Below are 25,872 nucleotides of genomic sequence, written 5' to 3'. Positions count from 1 at the left end.
CTGAGAGGTCAATTTTGTGAATGGTAGCTCCTCACATGCGATCATATAAGCTGCGTTAAACTTCATTTTTAGATCCTTCCATTCTTTTTCGTCACGGAGTTCGCATGCGTGAGAAACTGCACGTACACTCTTCGTGATAACATGAGCATTTTTATGCTTGTGACTATCGCCGTGTTTTCTCACGGTCTCTTTTTTGAAACGGTTAGTTCCTGTAATGAAAACGTTTTCCGTGTTTCGCGATCATAATATTAATATCGCAAAATAATATTTTTAGTCGCAAATGTGCCTATTTTAGGCGCAGTCTGGAGCCCTGCCATCCCCCATAAACTCACCTACAAACTGTCTGCACTAGGACTACCCCACTCGTTCTGCGACTTGCTTCTGGACTGGATTGGAAATAGAACCTTAGCCACCATGACAACAAACATTGGCACCCCACAGGGATGTGTCCTCGGTCCCATCATCTACACATTGTTCAAATGCGACTGTGTCACGTCTCACGAGGACAACATCGTCCCGAAATTTGCGGAGAAAGGATCATTGGCGAGGACGAAGCGGCCCGACGGGAGGAAGGTGGCCAGTCTTGTGAAGACTATAACCTCACCCTCAACACAGACAAGACAAAGGTGATGATGGTGGACATGAGAAAAGTGTGGAGAACTCATCAGCTACTGTTCAGCTTGAAGTAGAAAGAGTGAGCAGCTTCAAATACCTTGGGGTCCAGATCAAAGAGGACCTTCCATGGACACTCAACACCACCCAGCTGGTTACATGGACACTCAACACCACCTCAACAACTTCTAGAGCTGTGTTATTGAGAGGGTCTTAACCAACTGCATCACCATGTGGTATGAGAGTGAGGAAGACTGCTGAGCAGATCATCAGGTCACCACTGCCCTGTCTGCAGACCATTAATCGCAGACTCCACAGGAGTGCTGCCTCCATTCTTAAGGACCCCACCCATCCCCATCATGGACCCATCCCCATCATAGCACGTTCGCCTCACACCTCCATGGTTGGGGGTTCGATTCCCGCCTCCGCCTTGTGTGTGTGGAGTTTGCATGTTCTCCCCGTGCCTCGGGGGTTTCCTCCGGGTACTCCGGTTTCCTCCCCTGGTCCAAAGACATGCATGGTAGGTTGATTGGCATCTCTGGAAAATTGTCCGTAGTGTGTGAGTGAATGGGACTGTGTGTGTGCCCTGTGATGGGTTGGCACTCCGTCCAGGGTGTATCCTGCCTCGATGCCCGATGACGCCGGAGATAGACAGAGGCTCCCTTGTACATACAGATAGCAGTCTATATTTCTATATCTACAAAATCTTTTTTAAACTATGTTTGTTTTTATGGGTCTGATTTTTTACTTAATCTTATCGGACATATTATTCTACAAACTCTCTATAATGCACTGAGAATGTAAACACTGGGCAAAAGAGAAGAGATTTTTCCATAAATTTTTACATTTTACTGGGCAAAAGAGAAGAGATGGTATTTACATTCCTCTGTATGTCTGCACATGGGGTGGGTGGTGTACACAAAGAGCCTTGAACCTTGAACACATACACACTCACACACTCTCTCTCTCTCTCTCTCTCTCTCTCTCACACACACACAAACACTCTCTCTCTCTCTTTCTCACACACACACACACACAAACACTCTCTCTCACACACACAATCTCTCTCTCTCTCTCTCAATCCATCCATCCATCTTCTACCGGGTCGCAGGGACAGCAGTCTAAGCAGGGATGCCCAGACTTCCCTCTCCCCAGACACTTCCTCCAGCACTTCCAGCGGAATACCGAGGCGTTCCCAGGCCAGCCAAGAGACATAGTCCCTCCAGCGTGTCCTAGGTCTTCCCCGGGGCCTCCTCCCGGTTGGACATGCCCGGAACACTTCCCCAGGGAGGCGTCCAGTAGGCATCCGAAACAGATGCCCGAGCCACCTCAGCTGACTCCTCTCGATGTGGAGGAGCAGCGGCTCTACTCTGAGCTCCTCCCGAGTGACCGCGCTCCTCACCCTCTCTCTAAGGGAGCGCCCAGCCACCCTGCGGAGGAAACTCATTTCGGCCGCCTGTACCCGGGATCTCGTCCTTTCGGTCATGACCCAAAGCTCATGACCATGGGTGAGGGTAGGAACGTAGATCGACCGGTAAATAGAGAGCTTCGCCTTGTGGCTCAGCTCTTTCTTCACCACAACAGATCGGTATATCGACCGCATCACTGCAGAAGATACACCAATCCGCCTGTTGATCTCCCGCTCCATCCTTCCCTCACTCGTGAACGAGACCCCAAGATACTTAAACTCCTCCACTTGAGGCAGGAGCTCTCCATCAACCTGAAGGGGGCAAGCCACCCTTTTCCGACAGAGAACCATGGCCTCGGACTTGGAGGTGCTGATTCTCATCCCCGCCTCTTCACACTCGGCTGCAAACCGTCCCAGTGCACGCTGAAGGTCCTGGTTTGAGGAAGCCAGCAGGACAACATCATCTGCAAAAAGCAGAGACGAAATCCTGTTGTCCCCAGACCGGACTCCCTCGGGCCCCATACTGCGCCTAGAAATCCTGTCCATATAAGTAATGAACAGGACCGGTGACAAAGGGCAGCCCTGCCGGAGTCCAACATGCACCGGGAACAAAAGCTGACCTACTGCCGGCAATGCGAACCAAACTCCTGCTCCAGTCATATAGGGACCAGACAGCCCTTAACGGAGGGCCCCATACCCCATACTCCCAGAGCACCCCCCACAGGTCACCACGAGGGACACAGTCGAAAGCCTTCTCCAGATCCACAAAACACATGTGAACTGGTTGGGCAAACTCCCATGAACCCTCCAGCAACCTGGCGAGGGTATAGAGATGGTCCAGTGTTCCACGACCGGGACGAAACCCACATTGTTCCTCCTGAATCCGAGGTTCGACTATCGGCTGAATTCTCCTCTCCAGTACCCTGGCATAGACTTTTCCGGGGAGGCTGAGGAGTGTGATCCCCCTGTAGATGGAACACACCCTCCGGTCCCCCTTCCTAAACAGAGGGACCAACACCCCAGTCTGCCAGTCCAAAGGCACTCTCCCCAACCGACACGCGATGTTGCAGAGGCGTGTCAACAAAGACAGCCCCACAACATCCAGAGATTTGAGGTACTCAGGGTGGATCTCATCCACCCCCGGTGCCTTACCACTGAGGAGCTTCTCAACTACCTCAGTGACCTCAGCTTGGGGGTCGACGAGTCCACAACTGAGTCCTCAGCCTCTGCTTCCTCAGTGGAAGACATGTCGGTGGGGTTGAGGAGAACCTTGAAGTATTCCTTCCATCGTCCGAGGATGTCCCCAGTCGAAGTCAGCAGATTCCCACTCCCACTGTAAACAGTGTGGGCAGGGCACTGCTTCCCCCTCCTGAGGCTCCGGACGGTTTGCCAGAATTTCTTCGAGGCCAACCGTTAGTCCTTCTCCATGGCCTCACCGAACTCCTCCCAGACCCGAGTTTTTGCCTCCGTAACCACCCGGGCTGAAGCTCACTTGGCCCTTCGGTACCTATCAGCTGCCTCCGGAGTCCCCTGAGCCAACCAGGCTCGATAGGACTCCTTCTTCAGCTTGACAGCATCCCTTACTTCCGGGGTCCACCACCGGGTTCGGGGATTGCCACCACGACAGGCACCGGAGACCTTACGGCCACAGCTCCGAGTGGCCGCATTGACAATGGAGGTGGAGAACATGGTCCACTCGGACTCGATGTCTCCAACCTCCCTCGGGATCTGGTTGAAGCTCTGCCGGAGGTGGGAGTTGAAGATCTCTCTGACCGGAGACTCTGTCAAACGTTCCCAGCAGACCCTCACAGTACGTTTGGGTCTGCCAAGTCTGTCCAACTTCCTCCCCCACCATCGGATCCAAGTCACCACCAGGTGGTGATCAGTTGACAGCTCCGCCCCTCTCTTTACTCGAGTGTCCAAGACCTACGGCCGGAGGTGAGATGAAACAGCCACAAAGTCGATCATCGACTTCCGACCTAGGGTGTCCTGATGCCATGTGTACTGATGGACACCCTTATGCTTGAACATGGTGTTCGTTATGGACAAACTGTGACTAGCACAGAAGTCCAATAACAGAAGTCTCTCTCACTCTCTCTCACAAACACTCTCTCTATAACACACACAAACTCTCTCTCTCTCTCACACACACACTCACACATACAAACTCTCTCTCTCACACTCACTCACACAGACACTCTCTCTAACACACACAAACTCTCTCTCTCTCTCTCTCTCTCACACACACAAACATTCTCTTTATAACACACACAAACTCTCTCTCTCACACACACACTCTCTCTACGACACACACAAACTCTCTCTCTCCCTCACACACACAAACACTCTCTCTATAACACACACAAACTCTCTCTCTCTCTCTCTCTCTCTCTCTCACACACACACACACACACACACACGCACGCACCTGTTGAAGAAGTTCACAATCGGACTCTCTTTCTTTGCCACTGCCTCACAGTGATGCTGCTGAGGATGATCCCTCTGTATGATATTTATGGTCGTGGCTTGAGGGAACCGAGAGAAGTCGCTAAAATCATGAAAATCGACGACGGCACTCGAGTCTGATGTCACCACAAAGTCGCCGGCGGCGTCATCATTGCCGAGCGACAGCGTGGCCGAGAAGTCCGTGCTCAGACTGGAGGTGCTACACACAGAGGTGGAGTCTCGGTAGACCAAAGCCCCGCCTCTGACCTGGCTCGAAGCTCCACCCTCGTCTACTGCTTCTAGCTTCAGCGTCGCCGGGGCATCTCGCTGCCTCTGACTTAACGGCTCGATACCCTGTGGCTCTTCTGTCACTGTGGAACACAAAATGAGTCCCGATCGAGACCCAAAACACCAAACCTGTAAATACTATGGAAAAGTATCTATCCTAGTATCTAGCCTAGAAATAAATAAGGAGTTCATCAGGATGGAGGCAAAGACGCACTCTCTCGCGCGCACACGCACTCTCACACGCACGCGCACACACACTCTCTCTCTCTCTCTCTCACACACACACACACACCACAGAGTCTGAAGCTCTTACCCTCAGGTGAGCTGAGCTCCAGTGTGGGGATTCCTGAGTCGTGTGACTCCACGCTGTTCTGCTCGTCCTCACCACAGGTGGTGCTGGTCACAGAGGCGGAGCTGCAGGGGGAGTGGCAGTACAGTGGCGTGGAGCTCACACACACACCACGAATGGGATCTGGAGTGTGATGGCTGAAGACAGAGCCGTTCTCAGAGGCGTAAAAACCTACAGGAGACACAGTTGATGTAAAAACCTACAGGAGACACATCTCAGGCTGTCGACTCAGCCATCTTCATTCAGCTCACCTTAGTTTTAGATCAATCAGTCAATTAATGACTTCATTAATGACGGTATTCATTTATTTATTGTTGTGGTGATGGCTATTATTATAATAATAATCCCTGTGCATAATAAATGTATTATATTTTATAACACAAATGCATGTATATAAACCTGATATTTCTATTCACTCATTCAACACATATTTCTGTATGGTATTAAGCTCTCGCCCCGTGTTTAGCTGTTGTGATGAAATCCGTCTGAACTGAAAAATAAAACACACCTCCACTCCTCTCACTGTAAACAACAACCTGCTGCGTCACATACACGAAGCTCCATCCAAGAGCTAATGATTAATGAGCCATTTATTACACATTAACATTAAACCCTCATAAATCTCCTACATGGGCAGCAAGTCATCTCCTGAGGAGAAACAACCTCAAAAATGTCTGGAATGTAAAGATCATCACAGTGTGTGTGTGTGTGTGTGTGTGTGTGTGTGTGTGTGTGTGTGAGTGTGTGAGACTCCCCGATAAAGACTCAGTGTGAACGTTACACTGCTGTACTCAGCATTTTCACTGTGGAGATCTCTAAGCTTCATAAATATCACATGACCACACCAGCCACAAAAGTTCTCGTGTGTGTGTGTGTGTGTGTGTGTGTGTGTGTGTGTGTGTGTGTGTGTGTGTGTGTGTGACATGAGGTTTAGTGTCAACATCTCTAAGGAGGTTGTGTCTGAAAACAAATTGGTCAAATATTTTATATTTGCCTCAAAATTAGGAAGCAGAAAATACCAAAACACACCCATATAGTATGTTCACTGTAATAACCACAAACCTGTCTCACATCCATGTGTTCACTGTAATAATCACAAACCTGTCTCACATCCATGTGTTCACTGTAATAATCACAAACCTGTCTCACATCCATGTGTTCACTGTAATAATCACAAACCTGTCTCACATCCATGTGTTCACTGTAATAATCACAAACCTGTCTCACATCCATGTGTTCACTGTAATAATCACAAACCTGTCTCACATCCATGTGTTCACTGTAATAATCACAAACCTGTCTCACTTCCCGTGTTTACTATAATGATCACAAACCTGTCTCACTTCCCTGTGTTCACTGTAATAAAAACACACCTGTCTCACTTCCATGTGTTCACTATAATCACAAACCTGTCTCACTTCCCGTGTTTACTATAATAATCACAAACCTGTCTCACTTCCATGTGTTCACTGTAATAATAACAACACACCTGTCTCACATCCATGTGTTCACTATAATAATCACAGACCTTTCTAACTTCCCTGTGTTCACTATAATAATAATCACAAACCTGTCTCACTTCCATGTGTTCACTATAATAATCACAGACCTGTCTCACTTCCTTGTGTTCACTATAATAATCACAGACCTGTCTCACATCCATGTGTTCACTATAATAATCACAGACCTGTCTCACTTCCATGTGTTCACTGTAATAATCACAAACCTGTCTCACTTCCCTGTCTTCACTATAATAATCACAAACCTGTCTCACTTCCATATGTTCACTATAATAATCACAGACCTGTCTCACTTCCATGTGTTCACTGTAATAATCACAAACCTGTCTTCACTATAATAATCACAAACCTGTCTCACTTCCCTGTCTTCACTATAATAATCACAAACCTGTCTCACTTCCCTGTCTTCACTGTAATAATCACAAACCTGTCTCACTTCCCTGTCTTCACTGTAATAATCACAAACCTGTCTCACTTCCATATGTTCACTATAATAATAACACACCGGGTCTCACTTCCGTGTGTTCACTATAATAATAACACACCTGTCTCACTTCCCTGTGTTCACTATAATAATCACAAACCTGTCTCACGTCCATATGTTCACTATAATAATCACAGACCTGTCTCACGTCCATATGTTCACTATAATAATCACAGACCTGTCTCACGTCCATATGTTCACTATAATAATCACAGACCTGTCTCACGTCCATATGTTCACTATAATAATAACACACCTGTCTCACTTCCATGTGTTCACTATAATAACACACCTGTCTCACTTCCCTGTGTTCACTATAATAATCACAAACCTGTCTCACTTCCCTGTGTTCACTATAATAATCACAAACCTGTCTCACTTCCATGTGTTCACTGTAATAATCACACACCTGTCTCACTTCCCTGTGTTCACTATAATAATCACAAACCTGTATCACTTCCATGTGTTCACTATAATAATCACAGACCTGTCTCACATCCATGTGTTCACTATAATAATCACAGACCTGTCTCACTTCCATGTGTTCACTGTAATAATCACAAACCTGTCTCACTTCCCTGTCTTCACTGTAATAATCACAAACCTGTCTTACTTCCATATGTTCACTATAATAATAACACACCTGTCTCACTTCCGTGTGTTCACTATAATAATAACACACCTGTCTCACTTCCCTGTGTTCACTATAATAACCACAAACCTGTCTCACGTCCATATGTTCACTATAATAATCACAGACCTGTCTCACGTCCATATGTTCACTATAATAATCACAGACCTGTCTCACGTCCATATGTTCACTATAATAATAGCACACCTGTCTCACTTCCATGTGTTCACTATAATAACACACCTGTCTCACTTCCCTGTGTTCACTATAATAATCACAAACCTGTCTCACTTCCCTGTGTTCACTATAATAATCACAAACCTGTCTCACTTCCATGTGTTCACTATAATAACACACCTGTCTCACTTCCCTGTCTTCACTGTAATAATCACAAACCTGTCTCACTTCCATGTGTTCACTATAATAATCACAAACCTGTCTCACTTCCATGTGTTCAATGTAACAACACACCTGTCTCACCTCCCAGCTAACTATAATAATCACACACCTGTAGCACGTGACACTCTTAGACTCAGTACAATAATATCATTCGTTTCTCACATCCCTACACACACACACACACACACACACACACACACAACGTCACTAAGACGATGAAACACCTGCCGTTTCCATTCATCCTTCCCATCCACACACACACACACACACACACAACGTCACTATGACGATGAAACACCTGCCGTATCCATTCATCCTTCACACACACACACACACACACACACACACACACACACACACACACACACACACACACACAAAACGTCACTATGACGATGAAACACCTGCCGTATACATTCATCCTTACCACACACACACACACACACACACACACACACACACACACACACACACACACACACACACACACACACACACCTTTTCCATCCGGGTTTCTACTCGTGTCGTCTGTGTCCATCCCTTCTTCCGTGTTGTGTGGCGTTATAACGCTTCTACACATCTTATCTGCACCTTTTTGTCCATGATGATGATGAAACCGATGATGAAGGTGATAAGGATGATGAAGATGAAGATGATGAAGATCGACAGACAACACCTTCCTCACACACTGTCCCTCTCGGACTCGGCGCTTTTCTTCAAACAAACAGAAACCCGGCATGAACTTAAGAGGAGGAGTAAAAACTGCCCTAAAGCGCGTAACGTCACATTAATAACGGTCTAATACGCGTTATACAGGCGGTGAGGCGTGTAAAGTTCACTTCCGTTTACTATCAACTTCACTTCTGTTCCTGCTTCATCACACACACACACACACACACACACACACACACACACACACACACACACACACACACACACACACACACACACACCCTCACACACACTTCAGAGACTTTAGCTAAGAGAAACAAAGCCCCACACGTCTACGTCCCCACCACCAGCAGCCCCACAGCGTAGATGGAGAAGTGAAGCGGTGCTGTAGATTAAACAGGTCGTGTTACCTGCTCCGCTGCGGCCGACGCCATTTTATTACATACTTGCCAAGCCGGCAGGACTGCGCATGCGCAGAGAGGGAACGCACCTGTCCACGGTGAGACAGGGAATGAAATTACAGCGTGGATTCGGGGAACTATTACTTTTAGCTCCACTTGGTTTGCATCTATGTGTAAAGTCATATTTGGAAATTTTAGTAGTGTGTTTGGGATCTTGGGATGTACTGTTTGGGAATTTGAGATTATGAGTTTGGAAAATTGGGAATTTGGGACAAGATGATTAAACAGTTTGTTTAAACAGGACCATGTTTGGGAATTTGGGGACATAGTTTCACTGGATTGGTCTTTACTCTCTCAGCTGTTTTTTTTTTTTTCTCTGTATTTAACATGAATAAAAGAGAGTCAATGACTCAATAATAGAATTTATCACTCTGATTCCAATTCTCAGCACACACTCGCCAACATTTCCTGCACATCGAAGTGTGTGTGTGTGTGTGTGTGTGTGTACAAATCAACCCTGAACGTCTTCCTGTTGCTCCTGTAATTGTGATGTTTCCCAACACACCTTGGGCCACTTCCTCTTACAACACACAACTGTCCAATCCCTGAGTCACATGAGCATGATGAGGAGCTTGGGGTGTGATCTGAAGCAAAGGAATTCTTTTAAACATCTAACTCAACACACAGAGTGTTCACTCATTTAAACATTTTACATTAACATGCTAGTCACATTTAATCACTTCTATAGTATTACTCGATCATGAGGACATGATACGGTACGTAGATGCTCCACATAAACTATGACATGGTGACGACTTCTGTAAGTTTAATTAAATCAGCACTTTGTAAGAGAGGTTTATTTTTATTTCGTGCTGCTAGGAGACAGATTTTTGTACGTTTGTTCAACATTAAATGAGTCAACGGATAAAAAGTATTTTAATGTCTTCAGGTTGTGACGGGGGGGCACGGTGCCTTAGTGGTTAGCACGTTCACCTCACACCTCCAGGGTTGGGGGTTCAATTCCTGCCTAAACTATGCCATGTGTGTGTGGAGTTTGCATGTTCTCCCCGTGCCTCGGGGGTTTCCTCCAGGTACTCCGGTTTCCTCCCCCGGTCCAAAGACATGCATGGTAGGTTGATTGGCATCTCTGGAAAATTGTCCGTAGTGTGTGTGTGTGCCCTGTGATGGGTTGGCACTACGTCCAGGGTGTATCCTGCCTCGATGCCTGATGACGCCTGAGATAGGCACAGGCTCCCCGTGACGTTCGGATAAGTGGTAGAAAATGAGTGAGTGAGTGAGGTTGTGACAGTAACTCAGCTTCGCTGCTCCACATCATCCCTGATTATTTCCCCTGAACATAACACTATGTTGGATTTTCCTTCATTCCTTATGTAACTAATGAAGCTTTTCACACAACTGGAGGCTTCATACCCGGAGGAAACCCCAGAGGCACGGGGAGAACATGCAAACTCCGCCTTGATGCCCGATGACGCCCGAGATAGGCACAGGCTCCCCGTGACCCGAGGTAGTTCGGATAAAGCGGTAGAAAATGAGTGAGAGTGAGTGAGTGGAGGCTTCATAAAAACAAACGAGAAAGCAAATGTTCTCAATCTCTTTATTAGATTCAGAAACTCAACAATGAAGCAAATCTCTGTTGGATTTATACATGGAATTAGAACAACGTGACCATGTTTGGGGTTTCGGTTGCACTGAGGCGTTGAGGTGATGAAGACGGGTCGGAAATGATGATGATGATGATGATGGAACCCCACCGGGCAGCATAGATGAGTTATAAAACAGGAACACAGAGAGAGAGAGAGAGCACAAAAAAAAAAAAAAAGAGAGAGAGAACCCAACAAAAGAAGAAGCCTCAGTGCTTGAAGAGTGCGATCCTGACTCGCACTGGGGAAGTGTTTCCTCTCAACACACAAAATAAACGATGGAACAGAGCTGCAGGACAAAGTCTAGCATGAGTACGCACTACTCCAATCTCACACATGGAACACGTACTGTTATATTGTGGTCTCTCTGAACACAATTTCTGATGCTTGTTTGTTTTTAAATTCTTATTTTGAGGACCCACATAGATTCATTCACGCAATAGTTAAAAGCAAAAAAGAAAATAAAACTTAGTTACACACTTTTTTTTTGTTTGTTTTAAAACTTGTTTCGCAGTTTAAAGCAAAGCAAATCAGGGACTGTGATGTCCAATTACTATATTAGCCTCAACGACCTCATGCATCTTTCACTCTAGCCCTCCCCCCCACTTGTCTTTTCACAGATGTCAGGTGCTGTCTAGGCTGAAATAATAATAATAATAATAATAATAATAATAATAAATTAATGCTTTATTTTTCAACTCAGTGTTTTCATTAAAAAAAAAGAAAGAAAAAAAAGGTACCACCTGTGGAAGCGTGTTAGTAAAATAGATAGTCTCTGCTGAATTAAATCTGTTTTACTAAATCGAGTCAATCTGAGTGTTAAATAATATGGTGTGAATTACTGAGTTCACGTACTGTATTCATCCATTTTCTTCATCGATTATCTCCCCCCCCAAAATATCCCAGAAAGAAAAACAACGTGTGCTTCGTCCATAGTGTGCACTACAGTACCGCAGCCACCAGGAGGCGCAATCAGAAACTACAACACAGCAAACTGCAGGTTTTAGGATCTTCCAGATATCGGAGTAGTCAAAGAGCTCACAATTAGCGTGATGACGGAACGCTTCTGTTTGAATCAAAGGAGCTGTTAATGGATCTGCTGAGCACTGATCTGATCAGAAGCGCCGGGCTGAAGATCTGACTCACGATCAGGCCGAACGTTTTGAACAGGGTCAAATAAAAACGTTGTTTTCTCTACACTGAAAACACAGACATATTTTGGTCAAATATGTAAACGGTATGTTTATAAATGTTGTCATAAACACACAGTTACTGCAAGCTGATTAACTCTATTCAGTAGTCAGGCTGAAAACTTTCTTTCGAACTAACGCATCAAAAACAAGAGTCCATACTGAGACGTGGAGGAACAAAAAAAAAAAAAAAGCTGCGACACAAAGTCACGCCAACGATGACAACCGAGTTCATCCTCAGGGAATCTAACGATATTTGCGGGTTTGTTTGTGTAGTTAACTCAAACCGTCGCCGCGGACAGTCTGATGACGTCTCAGTTTTTCGGACCAGCGCCCGGGTGATACAGATCGGATCGCTCTGATTCGTACGTGTGAAATCCGCGACTCTCTGTAGATCTGGAACATCCGTTAAAAACAAAAAACTAATAATAATTATAATAATAAAACTAAAGATGTCTGGCTCAGAGGGCAGATGAGAGACATTAATAAGGTGGAATAAAGACCAAAGCTGTATAAAGTAGTAGTAAGTGTGTGTGTGTGTGTGTGCGTGTGTGTGTGTAGTGTTTGTGCATGTACTGGTCTTCACTCTGTATGCATTAACGAGTGTCACTTTTCTATGGAGCACACGTAAATGTGAGGATGGGAAGAAAAAAAAAAGAGAACAGACTATAATAAACATGTTCTTACGAAGCAAACGTCTTAAATCTTTACCAACTCGAACAATATCACAGCTTTCCTCTAAGAGAAAGTTACAAAGCGCAGAGTGTAAAGTCTATATGTCCTCGTTAACAAACACAGCCGAGCAGCAGAGACGCACCCGGAGTTGCCCTTTCTCCCCCCTCTCTTTTTACTTATTTTTTTTTTAAACAAACTTTTTTTTTTTATTTTGAACATTTTGCACTGGAGTTACGAGGCTAATTCACAAACAAAAACCACCTATGCATTTTATATAAATGTTTAAACAGATGATGAAAGTATTTCACAAACTATTTGTTTATTAAAAGAAGAAAATTCTACTTTAGAAGAAAAAATAATAATAATAAACAAATGCAGCCTCGTAACTTTAGTGCAAAACAGAAGTAAAATTTGCATCTCGTGCTGATTGGCTACGTTTGCAGTAACAGGAACGCTTAAATTTATAAATATATATATATATATTTTTTTTTATAATGGCGAACAATTTCTATACCGGGTCGTCATGCCACCGGCTTTTTTTAAAATGAAAAGCTGCAACCCACACCAAAACACGCGAGTCTACACTAAATGCTTTCTAAAAAAAAAAAAAAAAATTGAGAAAAAAAAAGAAAACAACTCTCATAGCTTTCTAAGAAACTAAAACCACTATATTTTGCAACAAATTTCTGATCTTAAAAAGAGAAAAAAAAAATTATGCACATAAATCAGGAAACCTTTGTGTCGCTTGGTTTACGAGGAACAATTTTGACGTGCAACAAAATATCCGAAGGTCACACGAGTGTTTTTAAAGCATCGATCGTACCGTTTCTTTTTGCTACAGATGTCCCTCCATAAAAAACCCAAAACAAACCCAAGTTGCACCTATAGCTCATATATGCGTTAATATTTCGTTTTATTAAAATAACTTTTTTTTTTTTTTTACGCGTAAGCTGTAAACTGTAATAAGGAACTGCGAAACTAAAACCTTTTTTCACACTTTCTTAGGTTCCCCCCCTTCTGATACGTTACACAAAAGGATATTATGCTTATATGGGGGAAGTCGGTTTTCAATAACACAAACCAAACAATTAGCTCTACGCTGCAGGGGGGAGGGAGAGAAAGAAGAAAAAAAAAAGAAAGAAAAAAAAATGCTTTCTCACGTTTTTCAAAATCGGTGAATGGGGAAGATTCATCACTAAATGTCACTCCTTCAAAACAGTAGAAAATAAATCTTAAAACCGCTGGTGTGAGAAAGCGACAGGCTACAATTTTTTTTTGTCATTGCTGTTAAGGAGTGACGCTAGTGTCACACAAACACACACGCGCGCGCGCACACACACACCTATCAGATGGGGTTCAAGTAAAGATTACTTGACTCAACTAAGGATCATTATCACCTACATGCCTTTGGCAAAGCTGATTAATACACACACACTTCAAACCGATCCATAAAGTTTGAGCGTGCACAAACACACTGTTACACACACACACACACGCTCACACGCAATCACACACAGTTCCCCTTCGGTTACGTTTCTAATGACTATAGAACGTGGGGTGAAAGTTGGCGGATTGGCCAGGGCGGAGGGAATAAACTTAAAGATTAATAGAGGTGTTGATGTTCTGTCCTGATGAAGCTTCTCCACATCCTTATCATCCTCTGCTGGTTTAATGCAGAAGAAGAAAAGCGCTGAAAAGAATTTCAGCACGGTTCTGCGACTCGGTGCTCAGCAGCAAACTCATATGTTGCTGCTTTCTGCAAAACAAAAACAGTGTGATGAAAAGAGAAATCGGGAGAGGTTTTAAACTTACAGAACCAAGCCGGTGTGCTCTCTTACCTGTGCACCGAGATCCGGAAAAGATGGAGGAACATAGCGTATTCTGCCACCAGCAATCCTCTCGCTGGCTATTCATCACACTTCTCTCTCCAAAACTCAACAGTGGAAACTGACCGTGAAGAAGCAGATAAACACAGAAGCAGAGAGGGGCTTAGAGAATAAAAACTAACTAACAAAAGGTTTTCATAGATTATGTTGCTCTTTGTGCAAGTCACTTAACACAAGATATTCACGAAAAAAATAATTCAAACTTTCTAATAAACGCCCATAACAAAGTGGCCATGCAGTGGCCATTTAGGATTGTGAGTGTACTTTCTAAATGTCTGCTCAGTTTAAAAAGTAATTTTATTACATAAATTACTAATTCTGGGGCCAGGCGATTGCGAAGTGCATTGCGTTATTTATTCCACTGAAACATCGCTACTTTAACTACATCCCTGAGGTAATGAAGGTGTTCAACAATGCAGTTCTGGAACCTAAAGCCTATTTACACCAATATATTTTGGTATAACAAGTACACTGATAATACGTCAGTTCTCGCTCGGTTGTGCTTAAACACCCAAAGGATCTAGAGCTTATATTTGTGACTCAACAGCAGTGTTCTTACCTCATCCAAATCTTGAACCACATTGTATGATTTGCCAAATTCCAGAAGCTGGCTTGCACCAACAGACCTACAGGCCTCCCTTTCTATGCAGGACTCTGGTTTCTGAAATGCATCCACAGGCAATTCCACAAGAGAGCTCACAGCAGACACTGCTGCTGTGGATTTTCCTGCGACTTCGCAGTCTAAGCAAATCTCCTGCTCGACAGTGGTCAGAGTTGTACCCCCACCTTCCTGGGAATCGAGTGATGTCTGGGCGCTCTTCTCCATGCCCGACTTCTTTAATCTGGGTAAAAATTTACCAGATTCCAGTTCAGACTTTCCATAGTAAGGGCCTTCGCTCTCTGCATCTTCCTCCAGGGGTTTGAGGTCTGCCTGGGGGTTATCAAATAGATCTGACTGACCAGTAATGGGAAGACTCATTTCCTCCTTTTCAGACTCTCCATCCGACACACTACAACAGCCAGGAGAAAGTTCAGAGGCTGATATCGGTCGGAAATGAGTTCTTGGGGATATGCGGATGGCCCGGTACTGAGTGCGGTTGATGCCATATAGGCTTGGACTGAATGGCTCGTTGTCAGAGTTTGAGCACAATATGGACTTTGGCTTGAATCCTGGGCTGAAAGAGGCCATGTCTTCTGGTTCAAATGAGCATTCCACATGCAGGACCTGGGAAAAAGGGTTATTGAGATCAAAGGATGAAAATGGATAATCAAGTCCTTGCTGCTCTCCACAATAGCCTCCACAGGTTCCAAGTAAATCTTCATGGAAGATAACAGAAAATCCCTTATTCAGTCCTTCCCCCGACCCTTTGGTAGCCTGACTGTTCTGTCCAAAGGACACCAAAGGGCGCCACAGAGGCTTATGACCAGGAGCAAAGCAACTGCCTGTATTCATGAACACGTCAGTCCCTGCAATGGTTACCACATCAGACGAGGAAGCTGAGGCACACTGCAACAGGTTCTCACAGGTGTTGATGGGCTGTACCACAGTCCACTCCTCGTCACTGCTTACGGACTTTAGTTCTCCGTACACTCCTCCAAGAATAAATGATGTACTGTCCCTCTCTGAATCAACATCCCACGGCCTGGCAGGTGTTGCATAGTCTCCTCCATCCACCTTGGAGACTTGATTTTTGGCCAGACCTTGATCATCCTTCTTACCCTTCCAAAGGTGGTACTCTGAACGCTGAACAGCCTTCTTTTCGATGGTCTCTTTCACCTCCCCATCAAGACAGCCACAGTGATAGCTGGATGTCTCCTCTGAAAACAAGTCATCATCTGCTTTCTCCAGTTCAAGAGCTAAAACACAATCTCGGTCTCCAATAGCCATCCAAATATCTTTTATAATTCCTGAGCTGTAATCATCATTTTGTTGGTTGGTGTCTTCTGGAAACAAAACAGAGTTGTACTGTTTGCCCTCATCCTGCTCTAAAGCTATTCCACAAACAGACTCGAGTTTGGATACCTTGTTGAAGGTCTGATTGGACACTATGCCTGCACTCATTTTATCTTGCTGGTGACTCGGGCTCTCCTGCAAGAAATCCAAAAACTCCTCCTCCAGGTATGAAGTTGGAACAGGAGGAATTATGCAGCCAAGTTCCTCACTGCCAAACTGAGAAGACTCATCTGCTTGGCCAGTGACTTGCTCAATGTCTGAGCGCGTCTCCTCTGAGTGGGACCATGGACTGCATGTTCGTGTAGACAGGTTAGAGCAGTGTTCGTTCTCATCAAAGGCACTATTTTTGGTCCAAATTAGCAAGCGAGACTGTTTGTTTGCATGAGAATCTAGAAAGCTACTTGAATCTATATTTTCACGGCTGGATGCAAGAGAGTCGCAAGAAAAGGGGAAAGCAGAGCCATCACACTGCACCTCAAAGAGCGAGAAACAGGAGTTTAGAGCCATCGTGCTCCCAGTGACATCCTGGACAGAGGGCTCACCATAAGTTCCTGACAACCTGCTCAGGTTAAATGGCACACTGCCCAACATTGGGGAGAGCCTAACTGGAGAGTCACCTGCACAACTTTCTCCTTCCAATTCCTCAGAACTAGATGATGAGCAGCACTCCCACATATGAGCAATGTTTTCCATGTCTTGCGTAAGAATCACATCATCTCCCGAAGCTCCCAAAAAATCTGCCTTTATTGCACTTTCCCCCTGCAGGTCAAAGCCATCTAAATCTACACAACTCCCTGCCTCAATGTCTCTTGGCTCATTGCTCTTTTGCCGAATCATGTTTAAGATTCGACTTTCTTGTACTGCATCTGAGGCACTGGGATCCAATATGGATTGGTATATATCGACTTCATAGAAGTGAGTGAATTCAGACAGATGCTCATCATCTAAATCTTTACCATCCTCAGGAAGAGGGCAGCTTGAGGTCCCATTCAGTTCAGTGGCTTCCCCGTTTGCCTCACTGGAAACTTCAACAAAATGCCCATCCACGAATGTACCTGCTGCAAGGTACGCCCTTTGAATTGAAGTGTTGGCAATGCAGATCCCTTGTACTTGCTCTGACAGACTGTCCACATTAATGGCTGTAGCTAGGTCACTGGGGGAATCTGGTTTGCTTCGATACTTTGTCTCCAGTTTACTCCAACCGAACGGGACAAAATACTCCGATATGGGCTCGGTGTACCAAAGGGGTTCTTCCATGTATTCCCTGTTGTTATTGGCTTCACCTCCAGACTCTTTCAAGTCAACCCAGCTGGGATCTTTTCGAAGCTCCCTTAATGGCTTTTTGCCCTTTTTTGTGTAGTGCTGTTGGTGCTTCAAAGGGCCTTCGGAGGCACTGCAACTGCTACCTGTGTTTCTGCGCTCTTCTTTGTCAATAGCCTTTAGGGCCAGTTTGACTTGCTTGTAGTTTCGCCCTCTTTTGTTTCTGCTGCTAATCTCACGAGACCTCTGTCTGATCCGAACTCCTTTACAGGTCTTTGCCTCACCTTGGTTACCACTGGAGCTTGAGCCACCCTCGCTGGAGCCAGAGGACCAGGACCGAGGACGGTGCCCCAAATCAGATCGATGTTTGGCGTGCCTTTTATTCTGAAAAACAACCTGGTCGTTGCAAGCCCCAGAAGCACCCCCGTGGTATCGGTTCTCTTTTTCTTTCTTGCTGCGTCTTTGCTGAGCCTTCTCCATAGTAGTGGAGACGACAACTGATGCATCAGTTGCTTTGTCCTTGATGACTTCACCCTCACTGGTGCAGTCTTTTGGGGAGGAGGTATCTGTGCTTGTTTGAGGGGCAGCAGATGAGGAGCTGGAATATGCACTCGCTTTAGCCTTGTTCCACACGGTCATAATCTCTTGCAGACAAACAGGTTTTTCTGATAGAGGTGGAAAGGCTTCATAGTACCTTGAACACAAAAAAAAAAAAAGAAAAAAAAAAAAAAAAAAGAGACTAAGATTTTAAAGACATCACTTTAAAAATATAATTTCTCAAAATTTGGGTAATTCCTTACATTTCCACCTGGTCTTTAGAAGAAGGTGATTCAGCCAATTCAGGTGATCGAGATTCATCTGACTTCTTTATTGTTTGCTTTTCTTTTTCTGTAAAAGAATGAACTATGATAGTCCATTTAAAATGGGATTTTATATATTTTTTTAACAAAAAGCACATGAAGCGTTGATTAAAGACTAATATGCCATTCTTAAAAGTCAAACAGAGAATTTGAGATTGAAAATCCCAGATTGTAAAAGATTAATTAAGCTTAAGCCCAGCTTAAAATGGAAGCAAAAAGTGCAACAAACCTTTTTGTTTGTTCTGAATGTCCTTGAGCTTGGAGCAAAGCTCCTCAACTAAACTTTCAACTCCAGAGTTCTGAGATAGGAAGGAGGGAAAAAAAATATTAAAAAATAAATAAATAAAATAAAGAAGGAAAGCAAGCACACACAAAATATGAACTGCATGACTACCGTGACTACTGCAAAAAACAGTACTCAACAGTAGATCAAAATTAGCAGGCGTTGATTTGAATACCTGTAACTACTTAGCACTGATTCATTGGAACACACAATTGGTTTGGTGGCTCGTTAAGCCTTGAACTTCATAGAGAGGTATATCCAATCATGAGAAAAGGTATTTGAGGTGGCCAATTGGAATTTGTTGTTCTCTTTGACTCTCCTCTGAAGGGAGGCAACATGTGCCCCTTTTCCACCAGAAAGAGTTCAAAGTCTAAGAATATTATATATAATATATATAATCATCGATTGCTACACACCCCGATGTGATTCATTCTTTAATTTTACAAGTGGTTTCCATAAAGTTATGGCATATGCAACTAGAACAGACAAGCCGTCTCCTAGTCGTATTCCACCTACGAGGCATATGCAACTAGGACAGACATGCCATACTTAAATGAAAACAGGATTTCATAATGCAAGCTAAGTCAGGTTATAGCACAAACATAATACAAAGTAAACCATTGCACAGCTGTTTTTTTTAAGCAACAGAACCTCTTACTTCATCAGAAGCAGAACGCAGGCATTGCACAGCAGCCTGCTTCTTCATCTCCTCCAGACTTAGGTCTGTCCCTCCCTTCCTCCTGCTCTTCCCCCATTTTTTGCCGGCTCCCTTCTCCCAACCCAGGAAGATGTCATTCTCCTGCATAGTTATGATCATACAACACATACGTTTTTAAAGCCCAATACCGATTACCTATGAACTTACCCCCGGTCCGTATTATGCTGTACAAGATAATGCTAAGCCAGGGCTAAAGCAAAACGTTCATAAAAATAAATAAACACACACACATGCACAGAACATAGAACAGCATGTATTGCTAGACCGACAGAACAACCATACCTGGTCCTGCAGATCGTAGTCATAGCTGTCGTGCAGCAGGAGGCTGAGGACGTATCTGGTGTAGATCATGGCATCTATGCCACATTTCTCCAGCTCCTGGCCCAGCCAGCTCTGCACTGGGCCCAGGGACTGTAGCAGGGACATATCGAATGGGGAAAGAGAGTCCAGCAACGACACACTCTTGGGAGGGGCAGCACTGGACAAGTCTCCACTTACTGAACGCATGGGAGTGAAGGGTTTTATGTAGGAGCCATTTTTAAATACAGGGACATTGTCCCGGTTTGTCTTCAAGAGGACAACAAAGAATGGGCTCAATGGGAAGGGAAGGAAATCAAGACTAGGGGTGTTCACTCCAGTGGGACAGAGGAGAGAAGGCCTACATGGAGGGTCATGCAGATTTTTAAAATGGTATGTGGCTAGTAGAGGTGCTCTAATCTTCAGGCATGGTTCAAAGAGTACAGGCAGCTTATAGGAGAACACAAAGCGTGCTCAGTTTGCACTCAGAGATCTTCATGGTGGGCGACGGACAGCTCCGGAATCACCTGAAACAAGATTGTAGGTTACTATTTTTTTAAGACATAAAATTTGATCTTGGCTAATTCCAAACCACCAGTTAGGTCTCCCCGATCATACCACAGCTACCAACCTCAGGAAGGTTAAGGCCATAACATGCTTCCTCTGTGAAAAAACAAACCGTATCTCAGGGTTTCCCGCAGAAAATTTGTTAGTTAAGGCGTTAGGGTTCGGCGGGTGGGCGGGGTTTAGCAGCAGATGGGCACTTCTTTGTGAGATAGACCACAGACTCTGTACTATATTTAACAATTGTTTATTTAAAACTAACTATAAAATTAATAATAAACAAGAAAGTGCAAGACAACATTCAAAATTTTGCGGACATGCGTTTTATCAACTGGCTGTAGACAGTGACGGACCACGTCTTTCTCTCATTTCGGCTGTGTGGCTCGCGTGTGCGCTCGCGGTGTAAGGTGCTTCTGCGCTATTCTCCGAGATGCACTTGACGGCCTTTTGTGCAGCGGGATTTTTTTTTTTTTTGGACAACCTAGTTAAGGCGGTAGGGCTTCCGAGCTTAGGCAGGCCGCCTTAACTGAAAAGCGCTGCGGGAAACCCTGGTATCTGTTCAACCTATAGCACTCAGAAGAAAGTGTCTAGACTGGCTTTTGTTTGGAGTTGCACAGAAGACCCACAGGCTCTATACACAGAAAAAGGGACTTCCTAAATAACACTTGAAAAACTAACACTGTTTTCATTGTAGCCTTGTTTAAACTTATACTACCCAGAAGCACATTGATGCTGTAGCTATGCGGCAAACAAGCAAGCACACACGGCAACTACTTGGGACTGAACAGCAAATTGAAGCTTTTACTTGGCCAGTGGGCTAGCAGGTAACTTTAATGATTGATCAAACCAAATGCTTATACAGTACAGCACCCAAAAAGACAGAAGACTGAAATAAGATGAATACTGCGAGGGTTCAACGTTAAAAAGGACCAAACAGCAAAAACTATATGAGGAGGAATTGGTCCTGAAAAGCAGAAGCATGTCTGCAACTTGGTTTTAAGCCAAGCTGTGTTTTGCATAAACTATTTCACAAAAGGTGTTTTTTTTTACTCTTACGCAAGCAGATACGTAAAGACATAAAAAATACTTTTGGCTGTTCTTCTGTGACATTTTTTCCTATCGCTGAATCATAAATGAATGCACTCCACCACGTAAGGGGTAAAAATTATGAGTGTCATATCCTAGGCTAGAGCACACATGTAGCAATCAGGACATATAGGGATGTGGATTGTAATTTATAAAGCATGCAAAGTCATCATCCCGAAAGTGACGCAAAATACGTTTTAAATCACCCGGAAGCCTATGTTTATACCGTCCCTGGGAAAACGGTATGGTGTTGGCCTTGACTATTGTGTAACGTGCAAAGCTCATTTTTGTTTATGAAGACTTAAACACAACTTGGATGCCCTGTAAAATATCTAAAATACAAAAACAAAAGTAAAACTCTCTCTTCGTGTAACCTAATTTGCACTTTGATAAGCCAGTGATGACAAGAGGCGATTAATATGCAAATGAGTAAGCCACCATCAAGTGACTTTTTCTGAGTGTGCTTCAACTTCTGAAGAAGAAAAAAAACGATGACCGTGACAGCGGTGCAGTCATGACATAGCTAATTGAGGGAATTGAGAAATAAATCCAACACGTTGTAATGAAAAGAAATTGTCTAATTGTGAGGGTCAGTTATCAGTACAGGACAGATAAGACAATGCCTTGTGATGGTTCTGGGACAGTTAGTAAAAATGTTAGAATAGCATTTTTTTTTTTGTATTGGCATGAAGATTCATTATTTAAATGAAAAATGCTGGCATTACTGTTAAGCTTCAGGTTTAGCTGAAAACTTCACCTAGAAGGAACCTTCTGATCACTACAGCATATCGTTTTCCACCCAGGTGAATGTCTTGTGGTTAATTTTGATAAGTAGACTGGACAAAACTACCGGAGAGTACTGGAAATGATGACCAGACTGGACAAGAAATCTAGGCTAGAATGCACTGGACAGGCAGACTAGACATTAGGACTAGAATGGACTGCATAATTGGACAAATATATAGTTTAGAAAATGCTGCTGAAAAAGAGCAAGCAGTGTAAAAAAAAACCAACAAAAATTGCCTCCTGTCAGTCTATAAAATGACACTAACGACTCAAATATAGCTATACGTTATAGCCGTACGCTTTACATGTTCATGCCCTGATCTAGGGGATTAAAAGCGCTAGATGACATCAGAGCCGACACGTCTCTGTCTGTCTGGTTTCCAAGCAGAACTGTTTCCTGAAACATTTAGCAATTTCATGCACTGTGAAGTTAAACAAATGATGCTGTTTCTCTTTAATATTTCTGCCTTCACTGTGACTGCGGTCATGACCTGTGACTCAAATCAAACCCTTCACTGTACAGTTGGTGACACAGCATCACATGGTAAATTGCCTCCACTACGTATGCCATTATTCCTCCACGAACTGGTCACATTCATTTCTGGGACATTCGATAGCAATGTGTAGTTAACAAGCAGAAATAAACTTTAATGCCATTGGCTATTGCAAATACTTGGGGCAGGGCTCTGTGAACACAGGCAGGAAGAGGGGAAACCATTCAGATCCTGAACTCACCTAACCACTAGAGGCCTAACGCTTGGGGAGAAATAAATAAATAAATATATATATAAAACCTACAACAGCCTAATCTTACCTAACACACAAGTCAAGGTATACAGTACATTGAGCTCATGTGATAATGTGGTATAAAACATATCTTACAACATTGTGAATAACCTGCAGTGTGAAAGATCAGCTTGTAAGCTGTGCTAATAAACACTTGTCACTTGTCCTTTTCCAAATCGTTCCTACAAACCCACAGAATTTTTCTTGCTAATTTCACACCTCTAGCGTGTTGATGAACCTGTTTTCCAGACCTCAGCTGGACTTGGGGCACACGAGTGTCTGATCATATGCCTTTACTTCTCAAAATAAGACTAAGGGTGCTCATCGACGTGCCGACGTATACGGATGGGGTTTAGTTTTGTGTCAGAGAACGGCTGTAGTAATAGATTGACTCACCTGGGATTAGTCATCTCTGTATGTGAGCTTGTCAGGCTAAAAACCCAAATCATAAACAAAACACACGCTGACTGTACTGCTCTTTATTCAGTCCCTCCAGGACTGTGACTGTGCAATTATGAAAAAAAAACACAGCCAAGCGATCTCATCGATATTGGGAGGATCTTAACATTGAGAAGTTGTTTTGCAGATCGAGGCGGATCGCGTGACGCCATCACAACACACACATTCATCCGTCTTCCATTCAGGTGAACACGGTTCTTTCACCAGAACAAGTTGAAAAGAAAAATCCTGTGCTTGCAACTAAAGTAGACTTAAGTTGCAATACAAATTTCACAAAAAAAATCCTGGAGCAGATATTATACAGGCTTGTAGTAGGTTGCATGGCCACACTAGTTCACTAGAACAGCATAATCTTTCCAGTGAAATAATTCCTAACATTCCTGATGGATCTAAACTTCCTGTTATACTACTCCAGAAATAATTCCATAATAAGTCACACCTCGTGGTATGAAACTCACCCACTCTGAACAGGGCGTCAGTAATGTTTCATCTCAACCAACCGGTCTTTACGTTCCTCAACAATAAAAAAAATATTTCTCGTACACTTTTTTTTCCATATATAGTAAATGTTACTTACAACAAACCATTTTAATGATAAAAAAAGAGCACAAAATGACTTTTTTTTTTACACAAATCTCATAAAAACATTGTTCCATGCTCACTAGTAAACACGGAAAGCTTTACGAACGAGCTTAAATAATAAGTTACGATAATTATCTTTAAATGTGCAAATTTATTAAAAAGTTATTCTTTATTAACGCACCTTACGTAATAAACTCCGTAGAAATTAATTGTGTTTAAATGATTGGTGTTTAAAAAAAAACAAAAAAAACGTTTATCATGTAGTGTGTTTAATACATTAGTATCAGCTCAGCTGTCATTAAGACTTAATTACACACCTACATAACATTTACAAGTTTTATGGTGACATTTTAATGTTATTGTTAGTACATATATATATATATATGTATACATATATATATATATATAATATATATTATATTATGATATCATTATATATAATATTATTGTTAGTATCAGTAATATAATTTAGTATTTTATTATTATTATTATTATTATTATTATTATTATTATTATTATACAGCACTCTCAGCTAGTTAGTGAGTCAGTCAGCTAGTTAGTGGGTCAGTGAGTTAGTTAGTTAGCATACTAGCATACGAGGCCTGGTAACCGCCTCCAAGTCCAGACCCCTTCACTACCGTCACATTCACCCGGGTCACGGCACCACAATTGAACCGATTCTACATCAAATATAACAATAATGACAATAATAATAATAATAATGACAGAAATGATCCGACACCAGCAATGGGAGTCGGTTCGAGCTAATTCACACGGAAACAAACCAAGCTAAGCTAGGCTAGGCTAAGCTAAGCTAAACTACGTCTCACGAACGCTAGTGACGTTTGTATCTAAGAGACGTTTAAATTTGAACGTAAACATTCACAGCACCAAACCAAGTCACAACGCAGACGCGTCACACGAGAAAAACAAACGTTTAAAACAGTCATAAGCATAAATACACGGCGTTCTTACCTGCCTTTTATTCAGTGTAATCAGGGGAAAGCGGAGCAGGAGAAGCGGTAACTTCTCTCCCGCTGCCGGCCGCTCCAGAGCTCAAGCTCTGACCGTGTTTTTATTTCGATCACGCGTAGTAAGGCAACTGCCGCCATTTTGGATCTAGTCACAACGCTGCGCGTGGGTTCAAACAAACGCTGACTTAGAGCCAAGATGGCAGACACCTGAAGTTTAGTTTCCGTCGCACTTCTTTTTTACCCGTCTCCAGGGCAACAAGACGAATCGCTACCGCCCTACTAATGACAGAAGTATTGCTCCGCGTCCGGTTGCATCAGAGCATTAACTAGAGCTTGTTGTTAGTTGCTTGTACAGAGAAGTAAAAACTAAAAACTTTTGGATGTAGTTTTACTTTTAGAAAAAAGAAAAAAAAACATATATATAGTATATATTGACAAAGTATGCAGAAACATTGATTTCAACCTTATTTGACTTTGTGCATTATGAAAAAGAATATTTTTAAAATAAATATTATTAGAGTTTGTTACTATGGTTTTAATCACTATTTAACTATTTCATTTTCAGACTTCTGCCCACACGTCCCGGCCCCGGATAAGTGGTAGAAGATGCATGGATGGATGGATGGACAATACAATCCTGTA

At 43.4% G+C, this 25,872-nt stretch overlaps 2 protein-coding genes across 5 annotated transcripts in view; both read right to left on the bottom strand.

Annotated features, from left to right (window-relative positions):
* tbc1d14 (TBC1 domain family, member 14) overlaps nt 1-9,321 on the bottom strand; it is a 30,922-nt gene extending 21,601 nt beyond the window's left edge. For 2 of the 3 annotated variants that reach the window (XM_027134237.2, XM_027134239.2), the window contains exons 1-3: nt 8,635-9,212; nt 5,067-5,273; nt 4,449-4,836 (exon numbers count right to left, since the gene is read on the bottom strand). In XM_027134237.2, the coding sequence (XP_026990038.1) occupies nt 4,449-4,836; nt 5,067-5,273; nt 8,635-8,875 (836 nt within the window). In that variant the 5' untranslated portion in view covers nt 8,876-9,212. The other variant, XM_027134238.2, reaches the window with a different exon arrangement.
* Nucleotides 9,322-10,810: 1,489 nt separating this feature from the next.
* kiaa0232 (KIAA0232 ortholog) lies at nt 10,811-25,384 on the bottom strand. Of its 2 annotated transcripts, none has more exons than XM_027134231.2 (8): nt 25,232-25,384; nt 19,979-20,520; nt 19,637-19,777; nt 18,925-18,994; nt 18,636-18,738; nt 15,181-18,529; nt 14,574-14,682; nt 10,811-14,491 (listed from the first exon to the last, which is right to left on the bottom strand). In XM_027134231.2, exons 2-8 carry the CDS (start codon nt 20,201-20,203, stop codon nt 14,475-14,477), a joined length of 4,014 nt encoding a protein of 1,337 aa, XP_026990032.1. In that variant the 5' UTR covers nt 20,204-20,520; nt 25,232-25,384; the 3' UTR covers nt 10,811-14,474. The 2 variants fall into 2 exon arrangements, with proteins under 2 accessions (XP_026990032.1, XP_026990033.1); XM_027134232.2 differs by having other exon boundaries at nt 18,636-18,723.
* Nucleotides 25,385-25,872: the final 488 nt, after the last annotated feature.

The sequence above is a fragment of the Tachysurus fulvidraco genome, chromosome 1 (assembly GCF_022655615.1).
Source record: "Tachysurus fulvidraco isolate hzauxx_2018 chromosome 1, HZAU_PFXX_2.0, whole genome shotgun sequence".
NCBI classification, from domain to species: domain Eukaryota; kingdom Metazoa; phylum Chordata; class Actinopteri; order Siluriformes; family Bagridae; genus Tachysurus; species Tachysurus fulvidraco.
The sequence above is the reverse complement of the archived record's forward strand: the minus strand, read 5'-3'. Positions and strand labels throughout refer to the sequence as shown.